Source organism: Spermophilus citellus (genome assembly GCF_964194105.1).
Source record: "Spermophilus citellus genome assembly, chromosome: 4".
In the NCBI taxonomy this organism is placed as follows: Eukaryota; Metazoa; Chordata; class Mammalia; order Rodentia; family Sciuridae; genus Spermophilus; species Spermophilus citellus.
In genome coordinates, this window is record NC_138185.1 from 216,440,336 (window position 1) to 216,453,665 (window position 13,330).

Consider the following 13,330-nt stretch of genomic DNA (forward strand, 5'->3'; position numbering starts at 1 on the left):
GGAAGCATTGTGAATTCCATTTGCAAAGAAGCTGTGACATCCTAGTTAGCACTTCAGAGTTTGCTGCTTAGGTCTTAATAACTGTGCCAAAAAGTTAAGAAATTTAGGGTACTGAAGTCATGTTTACAAGACATGAGATTCCATTTTCTTGAGCAGTCAGTCATTGGAATATGATCATGGGTGGTAGCATTTTAATGGTTAAGCTGGTTGAAGTGGCTTGTGGAGATTCTGTGCAATTGAAATGAGTCCATTTTCAAAGGGAGGTAGTTACAGTAACTTCTCCTAATGGTAATAATAGCAATAACTATCATCGTAGCAATATTGTGTTATCATAAAATTGTATGTATTAATCATTATTCTAAGCACTTTAAATGTATTGTCCTATTTAATCCTTCATAATGAAATAAGTGAATTATTATACCTGTTTTATAGATAATGAAACTAAGGTACAGAGTGGTTAGATAAGTTTCTCAAGGTTATTTATCTAATATGTATTAGAACCAGGATTTGACATTGGTGATCCTACTCTCAGCAGTTTGATAGCCCCTACTCTCAACAGTTTGGCTGTACTGCTTCTTCTTAGTGCCACTATTTAATTATAGTGGTGGGACACTTCTTTTAGTAACAACAACTTGGTTTGGCTTTTGGGAATGCCTAGTTGAGTCATAGAATAGTTTTGGCTCTCTTTGAGATAAGGGAAGAAAGGGAGTGCTTATCACAAGCTTTGCTGTCTTCTCCGAAGTTGAACAGTTGTATCTGAGGCGATGTGGATAGTGTTTTGGTTCTCACATGCTTTATTTCTACCTTCCACTGATCCTTCCTGGAGGTTTCCTAAACTTTAATCATGAAAGGGAGTCCTGTGTAGTATTGGGCTTGCTAGCCATTGTGCCTAGAGTGGTGTTTGGCCCTTAGAAAGGGATTAGTAAACATTTGTTGAATTGAATTGACTTTGATCAAATTTCATCCAGTGCAGAAAACTTCTAGGGCATTAACTGAGTCTAGTAGTGAACTGAGGTCCTGGGTAAAATTACATCCGAGTGCCAAGTTGTGCTCCTTTTCATTTAGCAGGGACCTAATTCTGGCAGAGGCACATAGTTTACACACAACTTGAGAGTTTAGTTTTTTTGTTTGCTTTTATCAGAGGCAACTATAAAAATCATTTAGTTTTATCCCCTTACTACTGTAGAGGATTCTACTTATTTTATATTAGAAGTATTCTGTGGTCATATTTTAAGCATCTAAGGTCTTTAAAGATCCTGCTTTTTACCTGGCAGAACATTAAAGGATCCCAATCTTCTATTGCAAACATTCTTTTGGAATTCCTTTTCTCAGCTCTCTCTTCTAGTGCTGTTCAAGCTGTTAGCATGTAAATCTTTAAAAAAAAAATCCTTACATTTGGGGAAAGATACTTGCTGCTAACTCTTTAGAAAATTTCAAATATGTTTTTAAATGAGATTCTATTGTCAGCCCAATAATTTCATTGAATAGTAATTTGTAATTGCCTATGAAGAATATATCTATGTATCATGGCATAATCAAGTAAATTCTGTTTAGAGCATAGACACAATTCAAATGTCAAAATTCACAATTGTGTAGAAAATTTATTTGCCATATAACTTTCTTTGCTATAAATACCTCAGGGTGATTTCTCCTCTTCCCCCACCCCTGCAGAAGCCCTCTTCTCTTGCCTTTTCTTGATCATGGAAGCCAGCTTGAGAAGGGGACCTCCGGAGGGAAAAGGGAATGTGAAAAGTCAACTACTGGGTCAAACTCTTCTGAGCAGGGCATCTTAATATTCTGTTTGGTTGGGTGTATAGGCCTCCGGGAAAGAATTTCAGATGGGGAAGATGGTTTGATCTTTCCCAAGGTAGACAATTTGGTTGGGGAAATAAGTTTTTTTTTTTCTCTGAATAAACTTCACAAAGCATCATAAAATCACAATGCATTGTACATTTATTCATGAGCCCTTCTTAAGTTTTTCCACAAATGAAAACATTTCCGTACATTGAGACATGAATGTAATTTAAAACTGGTTTCATGGATAACTCATTTCCGCCATTTTTCTCAACCTCACCTACTTATTAAACCCAGAAGCAGTGAGTGAGAACTTTACTGTTTCAGTGCTGACATTCTTCCCTCCCTGCATGTAGGACACTGTTGTTGCTATCATTTGGGAACCCCACATATACAGGAAGGGAAAAATATCAAAGTAGAGCCTCCAAATTTGATTTGATGAATGCTTGATAAATTATTTCAAACTTTGGAAAAATAGTATTGTCTGTTTGAAAAAAATGTGTTATATTTCCCCCACCAAGGAGAATTTTGATAAGAGCACTGAAATTAATTCAGAAGGAGGTTTAAATATCATTAGTTCATGATATTCAGCTATTTTTATTCTGAAAGGCAAGATGTTGCTGCTCTTGTTATATCCCTTTTGTAAAATCCATATCTTATAATTTTGAAAAGAGGCTGATGGTTGGCCAATTCAGGGTTAAAGTTTGAGAAATAATAAACTGACTTATATCTATTGTGATTCAAAAGGAATTTTCAGTGGGATAGACTCCTACAGGATTTAAACAAATTTTTTGGTGACTGGGCTTGTCAAGAATATGACACTTAAAGGTGGCACTCTTAGGAGTACTTGAGTTCTATGACAAAAGTATGAAGTCTGATGGAAAATCTGATGGCATTTATAATAGGTATAGGCAGGCAGTGGTAACTGGAATGTTGATATTATCCTATTGTAAAGTATAAGCTTACGAAGTCAAATACATCACACACGAACAAGCTAGATTAAATTCCTTTAAAAGCCAAAACCAAAAATTACACCAAATTTTAAGTTATTTATTGCTAAGAAGTATTACATAACTATTCTGAAATTATTTTTATTATCAATTGTTTTTCCCTGGACTTGGGTAACAGAAGACAAAGGAAATCGAGGTAAATTAGGCACATGGAAATTAAAAAGCATGTAGTCATTTTTTTTACTTTATAACTTTTTTTTGTGCTAAGAATAAATAAAAATTAATGTAAATGTGACATAACAAGCATGCTTGACACTAACCAATTCCTCACATCACTGTAAAACTATAGATGTGATATCTAACTAAAATCTTAGCCATGTTTAATGTGCATAGAATAAATGTAAAATAAGGTCATTTTATGTAATGAAACATTTATAAATTGTTATCTGTTTTGACTAACGTAAGTGGACAAGCATAAGTGAAAAGCACATTGTAAGTGCTGCAGACATTATTATAATGTGTAGATATTATCTTTAGTGATAAATAGTATAATCTAGTCTTAAAAACGTAAATATTTGGCTAAGCAGTAATTTCCTTTTTTTTTTTTAAAATCAACAACTTTTCTGCTTTAACTAAAACATTTTTATTTTAAAATTAAGGCTAAAAGAAAAACCATTTTTAGAAGTTATTTTATTCCCATTAAACTTTTTTTAACTTTCTAAATTATCTTTCCTTTAGTTTTTAGAGTTTTGTTGAATAATAACGTAAGTAGCAGTAGTACCATATGAGATCTTATTGTATGTTGGGCAGCTATGTGACAGATACTGCTTGCTTAGTCTTTAGAATTTTGAAGGTAATTATTTAATAAGCCAGTGTTTGTATTCATAAAAATAAATTGTTTCCTCCCCAACACACAAAATTAAAACACACACACACATAAATAACCATTATCATTAGTTCACAAACATATGCTATGGACCATCTACTATATATTATTTTATAGCTTTTCCAATGTAGTTTAGCTAACATTTTAGAAATATGTATTATTTCTAAATTCATATGCCTGTTTAAACTTCATTATCTCAAATGATACTGACAGAATGTCATGAAACAGTATCATAATATACATATAGACATTATTTTGGTGCAATAAACATGTGATTTTTAAGACTTTCTTAATAAACGCACATGTTTATTCTTTGCTAAAACATGTTTCTGCAAGTGCCATACCTATGTTTTGCAAGTTTCTGTTTGCTTGGTTCAGACGGTCTTGCTGAAAACTTCTTTTCTTTGAAAGCTCCTTGTAATTAGGAATAAGAGCCCTTCCTAATTAGACAAAGCCATTGCTTTTACTTCCAGGAAACCTCTCCTTCACCAAATTGACAAACTGTAAAACATGGGTTTGGCACTGAAACATGCATTTTTATATTTTTGCTCCTTACTAACCAGATAACACATGAGATGCAATGAAACTTCCACAAAGTAAACCTGTGTTATTGGTACCTCTGAGCAAAGCTATATGACCAGTACTAGATTTGTAGATCCTGCTGGTGTGGCAATTGCATCTTATGTGGGATGTATCTGGTGTTTTATTATTTGTTTTAGAGTGTCATTTCAATGTAATGTGCTGTTCTTTGTGTCTTTGTTGTCTCTTTTTTTTCTTTGTCCCCCCAACAGCATTTTGTCCCGCACAGGGAAGAAGGAAAACCAAGATGCCTCCAATTTGACAGTGCCCATGACCATGTGTCTTTTTCCTGTGCCATTCCCACTCACCCCATCTCTAAGACCGCAGGTCAGTTCCATCAACCCTACTGTTACTCGCTCCCTCCTTTACAGCGTCCTGCGAGATGCTCCTTCAGAACGCGGCCCGCAAAGTCGTGATGCTCAGTTGTCAGACTACCCTTCTTTGGACTATCAAGGCCTCTACGTGACTTTGGTGACTCTCCTGGATCTAGTTCCTTTACTACAGCATGGCCAACATGGTGAGCATTTAATTGAAACCTTTGGAAATGTACATGTATGTTCATGAATATGTATGATGCTGAGCACGGGGCATGGAGATTTTGTTGTTGATGTAAATTGCTTGAAAGGGCTTTGTGTGGGCCTCAGCCTTTCTTACAATGAAGCTTAATTATGGTGTTTCCCATCCTATCCTTTTACACTGTTGTGGTGCTCAGGGATATTACCTAGCAGGCCTGTGTTGGGGGCAGAGGGGCTGGAGACTGGAGGAAGACTCTCAGGAGGCTCTCTCTTCTCCTTTGATTACTTTATCAAGGGAGGACTCATTGAAATCACAATTGGGGAGCTAAGATTTTAAAATTTGCTTTGAAGAGCAGACTCTAACCACTGATTGATTTTTTGAGTTTTGGGGACAAATCACAAACTCTTTCTGAGACCCATTTTTCCTGACTCAAAAGTCAGGGGGTTAGATAAAATGAACTTTCTAAGAACTTCCAAATTTACTAAGAACTTCAAATAATTATTACAAAATGTTGTAAAATGTTACAGTACAGAGTGTTAGTGGTGATTTAGCATAGAAGCCAGAGAGCATGCTTCCTTTCTTATTGCTTCTCTCTTTCTTCTGTGTCTTCAGTAGATTTCATTATCTTGCTTGCTATTAAATTCTTCTAATCTATAAAAGGGAGTATAGTAATATCTACTGTTAATTATCTAATATGTATTTGAGAGAATCAAATGGAAAACCATACAGTAAGAAAAGAGATTTTTTTTTTTTTTTGCAGAAACTGTACCTTAAAATGTTAGTTGTGTAGATCTTAAAATACTGAAATTTGGTCCCTAGAAGTATGATAACCAAAGTTTCACTGTACAGAAAAGCTGGAGTCTTGGGAAACTGGTGGGCGGTGGGAGTTATTTTGCCTTTTAGTTATAGTTAATTCTCCTAAGAGAATCCTTAATGGTTTATTTTGTATGATGTATCCCTGATTAAAAAAAAATAATGTCTACTTTCACAAAGATGATGAGATAATGATTATTGAATTTGTTTTTTTTACATTTATAATTCTGCATTATAGTGAATATAAAAGTGTAGAAGTTTGTAAAGTTACTTATTGTGTATTTTTGTGGCTGTCTGAAAGCTTAGCTGCTTCTATTGTAATCCTTTCCCAGCTCAGAATCTTAGTGAGGCTAATGTGAACATCAGACTGTCAGAGCTTACTATGGTGGTGAGCTCCTCAGTGCCTCCCCTTTGTGACATTCAGTTCTGAACTCATCACGGACCTGTCTGCTCCTGTCCATGGGTTTGGGAAGCTGCCCTTTATCTTCAAAGTCCCTTGATTAAGATAAAGATATTCAATTTTGTAAATTGCAACCCATATAATTGCAATTAATGTGTGAATTGTGACAATTTCAAGGGAGATGATTTATATTTTTGCTCTTATAACTGTTTTGTGACTTTCCTCTTTATTGTTATCTATAACTTTCTTGTTCTGCATATTTGAGCTTAAAAAATAGGAAAGTACTCACTAGTTCATTCTAGTGAATGGTTCAGAGAAACACCTGAGCGTGGTCTGAAGAGTCTCAGAATCTCCAAGGAGTTTGTGACGTGGAGTTCTTGCCTAAGAGTTATTGAGGGTTGGGTCCTGAGACCTGACATTTTAGCCAGCTTCCTGTGGATGCTACTTTTGCACACTGAGACTGAGAATCCTGCACTGTGGTGGAGGTTGTGTCCTCTTTCTGGGTCTGGGGCCCTGCAGGGAAAAGCATTAGGTAGGGCTTTTGTAACATGTCAGCTAACATTCTCAGGGGATCTTGGGCATTCGCTTCCTCTCTCCAGGTCTCAGTTTCCTAGTATAAAAAAATACTCTAGGTGAACTCCCAGACTCCTTGGGTTGTTAATGTTCTGCACTTTGGCTACAGGGCTCAGTGGAAAGCAGCTAAGGTTATCCTTTATGGTAGTCTCAGATAACTCTTAGTAAACCACCTGTGAATTTTCCATTTCATTGATTTGAGCCCAGGGATTGACTGATCCTGGCTCCCCAGTATGCAGTGTGGCCATGTTCTCTCCATTGTCAGTTGATAGGCCTGCTGAGATGCCAGAGTAATTCTAATGATAATCAGAAATGACATTCAGGATCAAAATGACACAAAGGAGGTAAATCTGCAAAACAGGCAAGAATCTAATACTTTACTATTTCTATGAATGCAAATATGATTTGTCAAATCTTGGCTGATGGCCTACATTTTGGGAGGTCCAGAAATATGAAAATGTACATTTAGTATAATGGAATTTGGTCTACATGCATTCTAAAGCTAAATAGTTGTGGTTTTACTAATGTCCACTATTTTTACTTCTTGTGCAGGTAATAATAATAGTAACTGTTAACATTAATAGTAATAGCTCTTATTTGTGGATTGCACATTATGTGCTATGCTAACCTCTTTACATTTATCACATTTAAAACTCCTAACAATCCTAATGAATGAAGTGAGGTAGGTATTGCTACTATCCCCATTTTAAAACTTTGATAAGTTATTATTAGGAGGCACGCACTTCTATGGTGACTGATGACTAACTGCACAGGATCACACAGTGCTAGCTCATAATTTCCTTTCTTTAGTGTGTGCTGGATTTGTTACTCTATGGAGGTTAAAAATTACCTCATGGGGTTTGGGGGTTATAGCTCAGTGGGAGAGTGCTTGCCTAGCACATGTGAGACACTGGGTTCGGTCCTCAGCACCATCTAAAATAAATTAGTAAATAAAATAAAGGTATTTTCTTAAAAATTACCTTGTTGCCTAGTATTCCAGATATAGAACCATTGTAGCTTTGATTGGTGGAGCAGAAATAGCCTAGCGTTATCTCTATTCCTACCTCAGTGACCTTTTATAAACTTTCAGGGGGCAAATAATCTAACATCTCTATGCCTCAGTTATCTTGTGTAAAAATAAATGGAGGTAAGAATGCTGGAGGGATTCAGAAATCATTTTATATTGGAAAGTGCTTTGAATTTATGAGATCGAAAGATGATATGGATATTAAGAATTTCTTATGATTTATATGATATTGAGAAAAACCTCACGTAATAGATATTTATATTTCTTAATATATTCACTCATCAGTCATTTATTGACCAGCTCTTGTACACATAGCACACTATACCAAACAGTATGTTTCAGAACTCTTGATAGGAAGGAGACTATAGTTGCTTATAATTTAGACCAACTCATTAAAACTTAAGATGTAAAATTAGTATATTTTGTTAATGGGAAAATATTCAGTGACTGATTACTCAATTTTGTTTTGTAGATCTTGGACAGTCAATATTTTATACAACTACATGTTTGCTACCCTTTCTCAATGATGATATTCTGAGTACTTTGCCCTACACGATGATCTCAACGTTAGCTACCTTTCCTCCATTTCTGCACAAGGATATTATTGAATATCTTAGCACATCTTTTCTACCAATGGCTATATGTAAGTTCAATCTTACCTAATACTAGATTATTTTTACGTATTGTACAAATGAAAATTGCTTTTGCTGTTACAGACTCTTGATTTTTAATATTTTAATGGAATCACTGACTGTGTACATATGCTATGATTTAAATTCAGTCATTTTAGTATTAACATTATGATGAAAATCAAAGAAATGAAAGACAATTTATACCTTAGAATTGTTTTATTCACTTAGTTTTATCTTATAGAATAGGAAGAAAGAACAGGTCAAAGAAAGTCTGTATTTCCTAGTTATAAATTAAACATCTTTTGCCACATTAGAAAAAAGGTGAGAGAGTGTTGCCTCCAATGTAGAAATTCTTTCTTTTGTGTCCTAAGGCAGTAGGCTCTGGTGGAAAGAGCAACAGGTAGAGTTGGCACTTGTAGATTCTGGAACCAGCTCTGCCCCTAATTTGCTGTGAGATGGTGGGCAGCTCACAGAGCTGAAACCCCACCCACAGACTGATCCATCAGCTTTCCCTCACAGGGGTGTTGTGATGATAAAATGAGTCAGAATTTTTGAAAACAGCTAAGGAGTCTGTATACAGGAGTCTGTACAGAACTGATTTAAATTCTTTTCCACTTTTAAATACTCAATTCTGCTGGCTTATTGGACATTAAAGCAAACAGGAAAAACATTAGGTTGTGGTCTTTATGATCATGTTTCTTCTAAAGTATTCTTCAAGGAAATGGATCATGGATTGATCTGTTTGTGCGGATGATCTGAAAAGATTGTGTGTTTAGGAGTCAAACAGATCTAGATTCCCCATCTCAGCTCTGCCACTGGCTAGTGTTTGGCCTTAGGCAAGTTAGTTAATCTTTCTGTTTCTTACCTGTAAAATGAGAATAGTATTCACAGAGCTGTAGTAATCATAGGCTGTTGTGATGATTAAGACTTTAACCTGGAACATTGGCAGAGTGCTGGCACAATACTTGCTAGCAGTAACGTTAGTTTACTTCTCTCCTTCCTCAATTTTTGTCTATAAAAATAACTTTAGGGGCTTGGGTTGTGGCTCAGTGGTAGAGCACTTGTTTAGCACATGTGAGGCACTGGGTTCCATCCTCAGCACCACATAAAAATAAATACATAAAATAAAGGTATTGTGTCCATCTATAATTTAAAAAGTAACTTTATTGGGCACATTTAGCTCCTAGTGGTCATTTTTCACCATTTTAATTTTATGTACTTATGATCTTATTAAAGTTGTTGTGGTGTATCAACAGTTGGTAAATATATGCACTAATTGAGCTATATTTGTTTATTTTAAACTCAAGTTTAATTTTAGGTATGGAATTGTAATTTTCATTTTTTTTAGAGTCTTAACTTTTTCCCTAAATTCTATGGTAATTTGGAAAAACTAGCAGATTTGTCATATCATTCAAATAATATAATATTTGGTCATTTTCTTTTTTTGGTTCTCTGTAAACTTATGGACAGGTACTTGTTTGTAGATACGGTCTTAAAGTTGTATAGAGCTATTCTAAAATAAATAATGTTGGGATGGGGATGTAGCTCAATGGTGGAGCATTTGCCTAGCATGTATGAGGCCCTGGGTTCAATCCCAGCACTGGAAAAAAAAAAAGCACTAGAAAAAAAATAGAAAGTCTTGTTTTTTGAATTATTGCAAGTGAGGCTATATCTTTCTAATAACTAATCTAATTTACCGTATTCCTACTTCTTAGGAATAAGTTAATAATTTTGGGAGAGACATTGAGTATGTCAAGATTCTGAAGTTATACTTAAAATTGATCAGGTATTGTGGAGCTGGCCATTCATTTCATCACACTTGATTTTTAATTTCTACTTAATTAGAAATACAGAACCTAGAACACTAATTAACTTGAAGTCAGGTTAGAATCCTTACTCATAAAAATGTGTGCACCTTGGCAATTGAAGAGATCAAAATAGTGAGTCGAGTTTACAGAATTTGTGTGAATTTTAGTGTTGATTAGAGGAATAACTTGGTGTTCATTTAAAGGTGTGAACAAGTTGCTTCATGTCTCTGGAACTTAATTTTTTAAATTATTTTTATTAGTTTTTCAAAGCATTACAATGATCTTGACATATCATACATTTGATTCAAATGAGGTATGAATTCTTATTTTTCGCACATGTACAGATTGCAGCATCACATTGATTGTATTTTTCAACCTTAAAGGAGGTATCTGGAAAAAATCAATCTGTGAGGTTATTTCTGGCTTAATAGTCCTAGGTTAAATCGTATTTTATATAAAAGGCACATGGCTTCCTCTAATCTAGTTATTGATATGGTTCATGTATTTATTTTATTGTCTGAATTTAGTCTTTTAGTTTTAACTTGGATTCTTATCTCCATTTTGGTAGTTCAACATTAGACAATCTTTGTTAGCTTCAAATCTTCAAGAATAAATTGTAATGCTAACTTTTATAGTTGCATTCTGTTACACTGTTCAGATGCTGCTTTTGTGTGCTCATTATTTCACAAAGTAGGTACGAGATAGATGCCAAGATGGAAGGGATCTGGTTCCAGGTTACTCATGTCAAGATGAATTGATGTGAGAATGTGGGACTGTTCATTGTAGGGACCTTGTTTTTATTTTCTGGTGGTTGTTTCCATATCTAGAAATTCTGAGTAAAAAAACACACACAACACAGAAGGCTTTAAGTTCTCCTAGAATATTTTAATTTCAGTACCAAGGAGTTAGGATAAAGATGTTGCCCCTTCCTTCCTGCAGTGCTGGTGGAACCCAGAGCCTTCTGCATGCTGGGCAAGTTATCTATCACTGAGCTACACCCCCAGGCCCAAATGTTGAGTCTTTTATATTCTTGATAAAGTGATAAAAGTCTTTAAGACAGAAGGGCTCTTTTAAAAAAATTCTCTTTGGTGTGGTGTTCCTTAGGTCAAATGTAAAACACAGACAAATTTTCAGGCATTAAATGATTATATCATTGTCTGTATCACCTGGATGATGAAGTTCTGAGCTTTGGAGTGAACCTAATGAGATATTACAGCTCCTTCAGATTAAAAGGCCTTTATGTGTATCTCATTTGTCCTTTATGCCATCTTTGTTGGTAAACTATGTGCTGTGCTTTTAGTTTTAAGTAACTCCTTTTGAAGTTCTGCAGAGCAAATATCAATTTATTTATTATTAAATTTCCCTTTTATATAACCTTTCTTTTTAACTCCTTCCATAAATAAAATATATTTTCTTTATTCCATATGTGTGCAATATGCTTTGTTTATTAAAAAAATTAAAGGAGTTACTAAGAATTGAAAAAAAATTATTTCATGTCACCATGGAAACCTCTCTTTTTCCAATAAAGGATCTGTGATTTGTGAATTGAATTGAAATGTGGATGTTTGGAAGATAATGTCTTCCAAAGAGAAAAAGCAGAGAAGAGAAAAAACTAATTCCAAATGAACCTTAATTGATGCAAACAACCTTGATTTAAAGATACTAATAAAGCTGAAGTATTATATCAGTTCAAGATGCTTCTAGTATATCCTAGTATCGTAGACTGTGCAGGCAAATCTGGTTTCTTTTCCAAGTTAGACTTTCTGAAAAGTCAGTTACCCTCAGGAAAAATAAAGATTTGTTCAAATCTTTGCTTTGACTTAAAAGTAATTGCGTGACTTAATTGAATGTCTGGTCCCAGGCTGTTGGCCATGTGTCATCTGTTTCATTACTTTTATGTAACCTTTTTTAAAAACTATTATTGTATAGGATGTGTGATGTTTCTGTGGTCTTCCAGAGATTAATACTTTATGGAAAAAAAGTTAAAAAAAGAGTGCAAGATACTGATGATGTTTAGTAATATTTAATATATGATGTCTATTTTATTAGCTAATGATTGTTTTTATAAGGCAGGTCTTCTATACTTTAAGAAGACCTTGTTGAATTTTGAGAAATATTTTAGTACTGGAGTTTGGAAGAACTGAATATAGTCCTTTGTCAGTTGGCAAATATCTCAACCTCATCAAACATTAGTTCCCTTATAAAATTGTCAATAATCAAACTTCCCTTGTCCACATCCCATGTTTATTGCAAAGAAAAGGAGATAACTAACATATGAGAATGGCTTTTGAATATTCTATGACATTGTACAAGTGTATGCATAATGGATCAAATGGTAGTCAGATCACAGATATGTTAAATCCCATTATAATTCTAATATTCCACTGCAATTTCCATGTTTCTCTGAAATTTTATCATCTTAAATATTGCTTGAGGTAGAGGGCCATCTACTAGCGGGAATTAGTTTGTTATATAATAACTGTCATTATTATGCCAGATGTTGTGCTCCTAGAACATGTCAGAACATCTCTTCAGTGTTGAGGGCTGTCCTGCCTCTATGACTTTGCACTAACCTGCACATCTGCAAATATTTTAATAGACTTAACCTACAGAAACTCAGGATCATATTGTCTTGTCTTTATGTTTCACTAAAATACCCTTCTGAAAAGTGTGGCTGTCTTTTGGAGAAACCCTCTCTAGTGGAACACAATTAACTCTGCTCACACAAACCCAAGGCACAAGTGCAGAAGAAGACTACTTTTCAATTCAAGTGATGCAGTATAGAGAAGTTCAGGAAGTGGCTCTGTTGCGTACACCTGAATGTGTCTCTTCTTCCCAGATGATTCTCTAAGACCAGTGGGGTTTATTTCAACATATGTCAACTCAGACCACTTTTTACCACCATCTCTCATGTGGACCTACCCAATGAGCTGGTTCTCTGTGTTCCTTTTTAACTCTCCTGAGGGCCACTGGTCCTCGTAACTCACCTCTCTGTTCCTTTTTTAAGCCCTGCTACTGCCTGTTCACTAAAAAGCCAGAACTTTTCTCCAAGCATGTAAATCAGATCATGTCACTTCCCTCATCCAAATCATCTATCTTACTGTCACTCTTAAAAACCAATTTCAAAGTCCTTAGTTGTCCCACAAGGCCCTCTGTGATCTGGCTACTGCTTACCTTATTACTTTCATTACTGCCTGTCTGTGTCCACTCTTCACTATGCACATCACCTTTCTGCAGTTTCCTAAAGGTACTGAGCTTTTGTGTTTTCTCCTCTGTCTCAATGTCCTTCTTCCAGATGATCTCCTGATTTGCTTCCTTATTTTCTTTAGGTCTTAGCTCAAGTGCCACATCT

The 13,330-nt window shown here is 35.0% G+C and overlaps 1 protein-coding gene across 5 annotated transcripts in view; it reads left to right on the forward strand.

Annotated features, from left to right (window-relative positions):
• UNC79 (unc-79 homolog, NALCN channel complex subunit) overlaps nucleotides 1-13,330 on the forward strand; it is a gene marked incomplete at both ends in the record, with an annotated part of 264,901 nt that overhangs the window by 41,735 nt on the left and 209,836 nt on the right. For 4 of the 5 annotated variants that reach the window (XM_081289012.1, XM_081289013.1, XM_081289015.1 and 1 more), the window contains 2 exons: nucleotides 4,422-4,726; nucleotides 8,011-8,181. In XM_081289012.1, the coding sequence (XP_081145138.1) occupies nucleotides 4,480-4,726; nucleotides 8,011-8,181 (418 nt within the window). Of the gene's footprint in view, nucleotides 1-4,421; nucleotides 4,727-8,010; nucleotides 8,182-13,330 lie in introns of those variants that run through there. The other variant, XM_081289014.1, reaches the window with a different exon arrangement.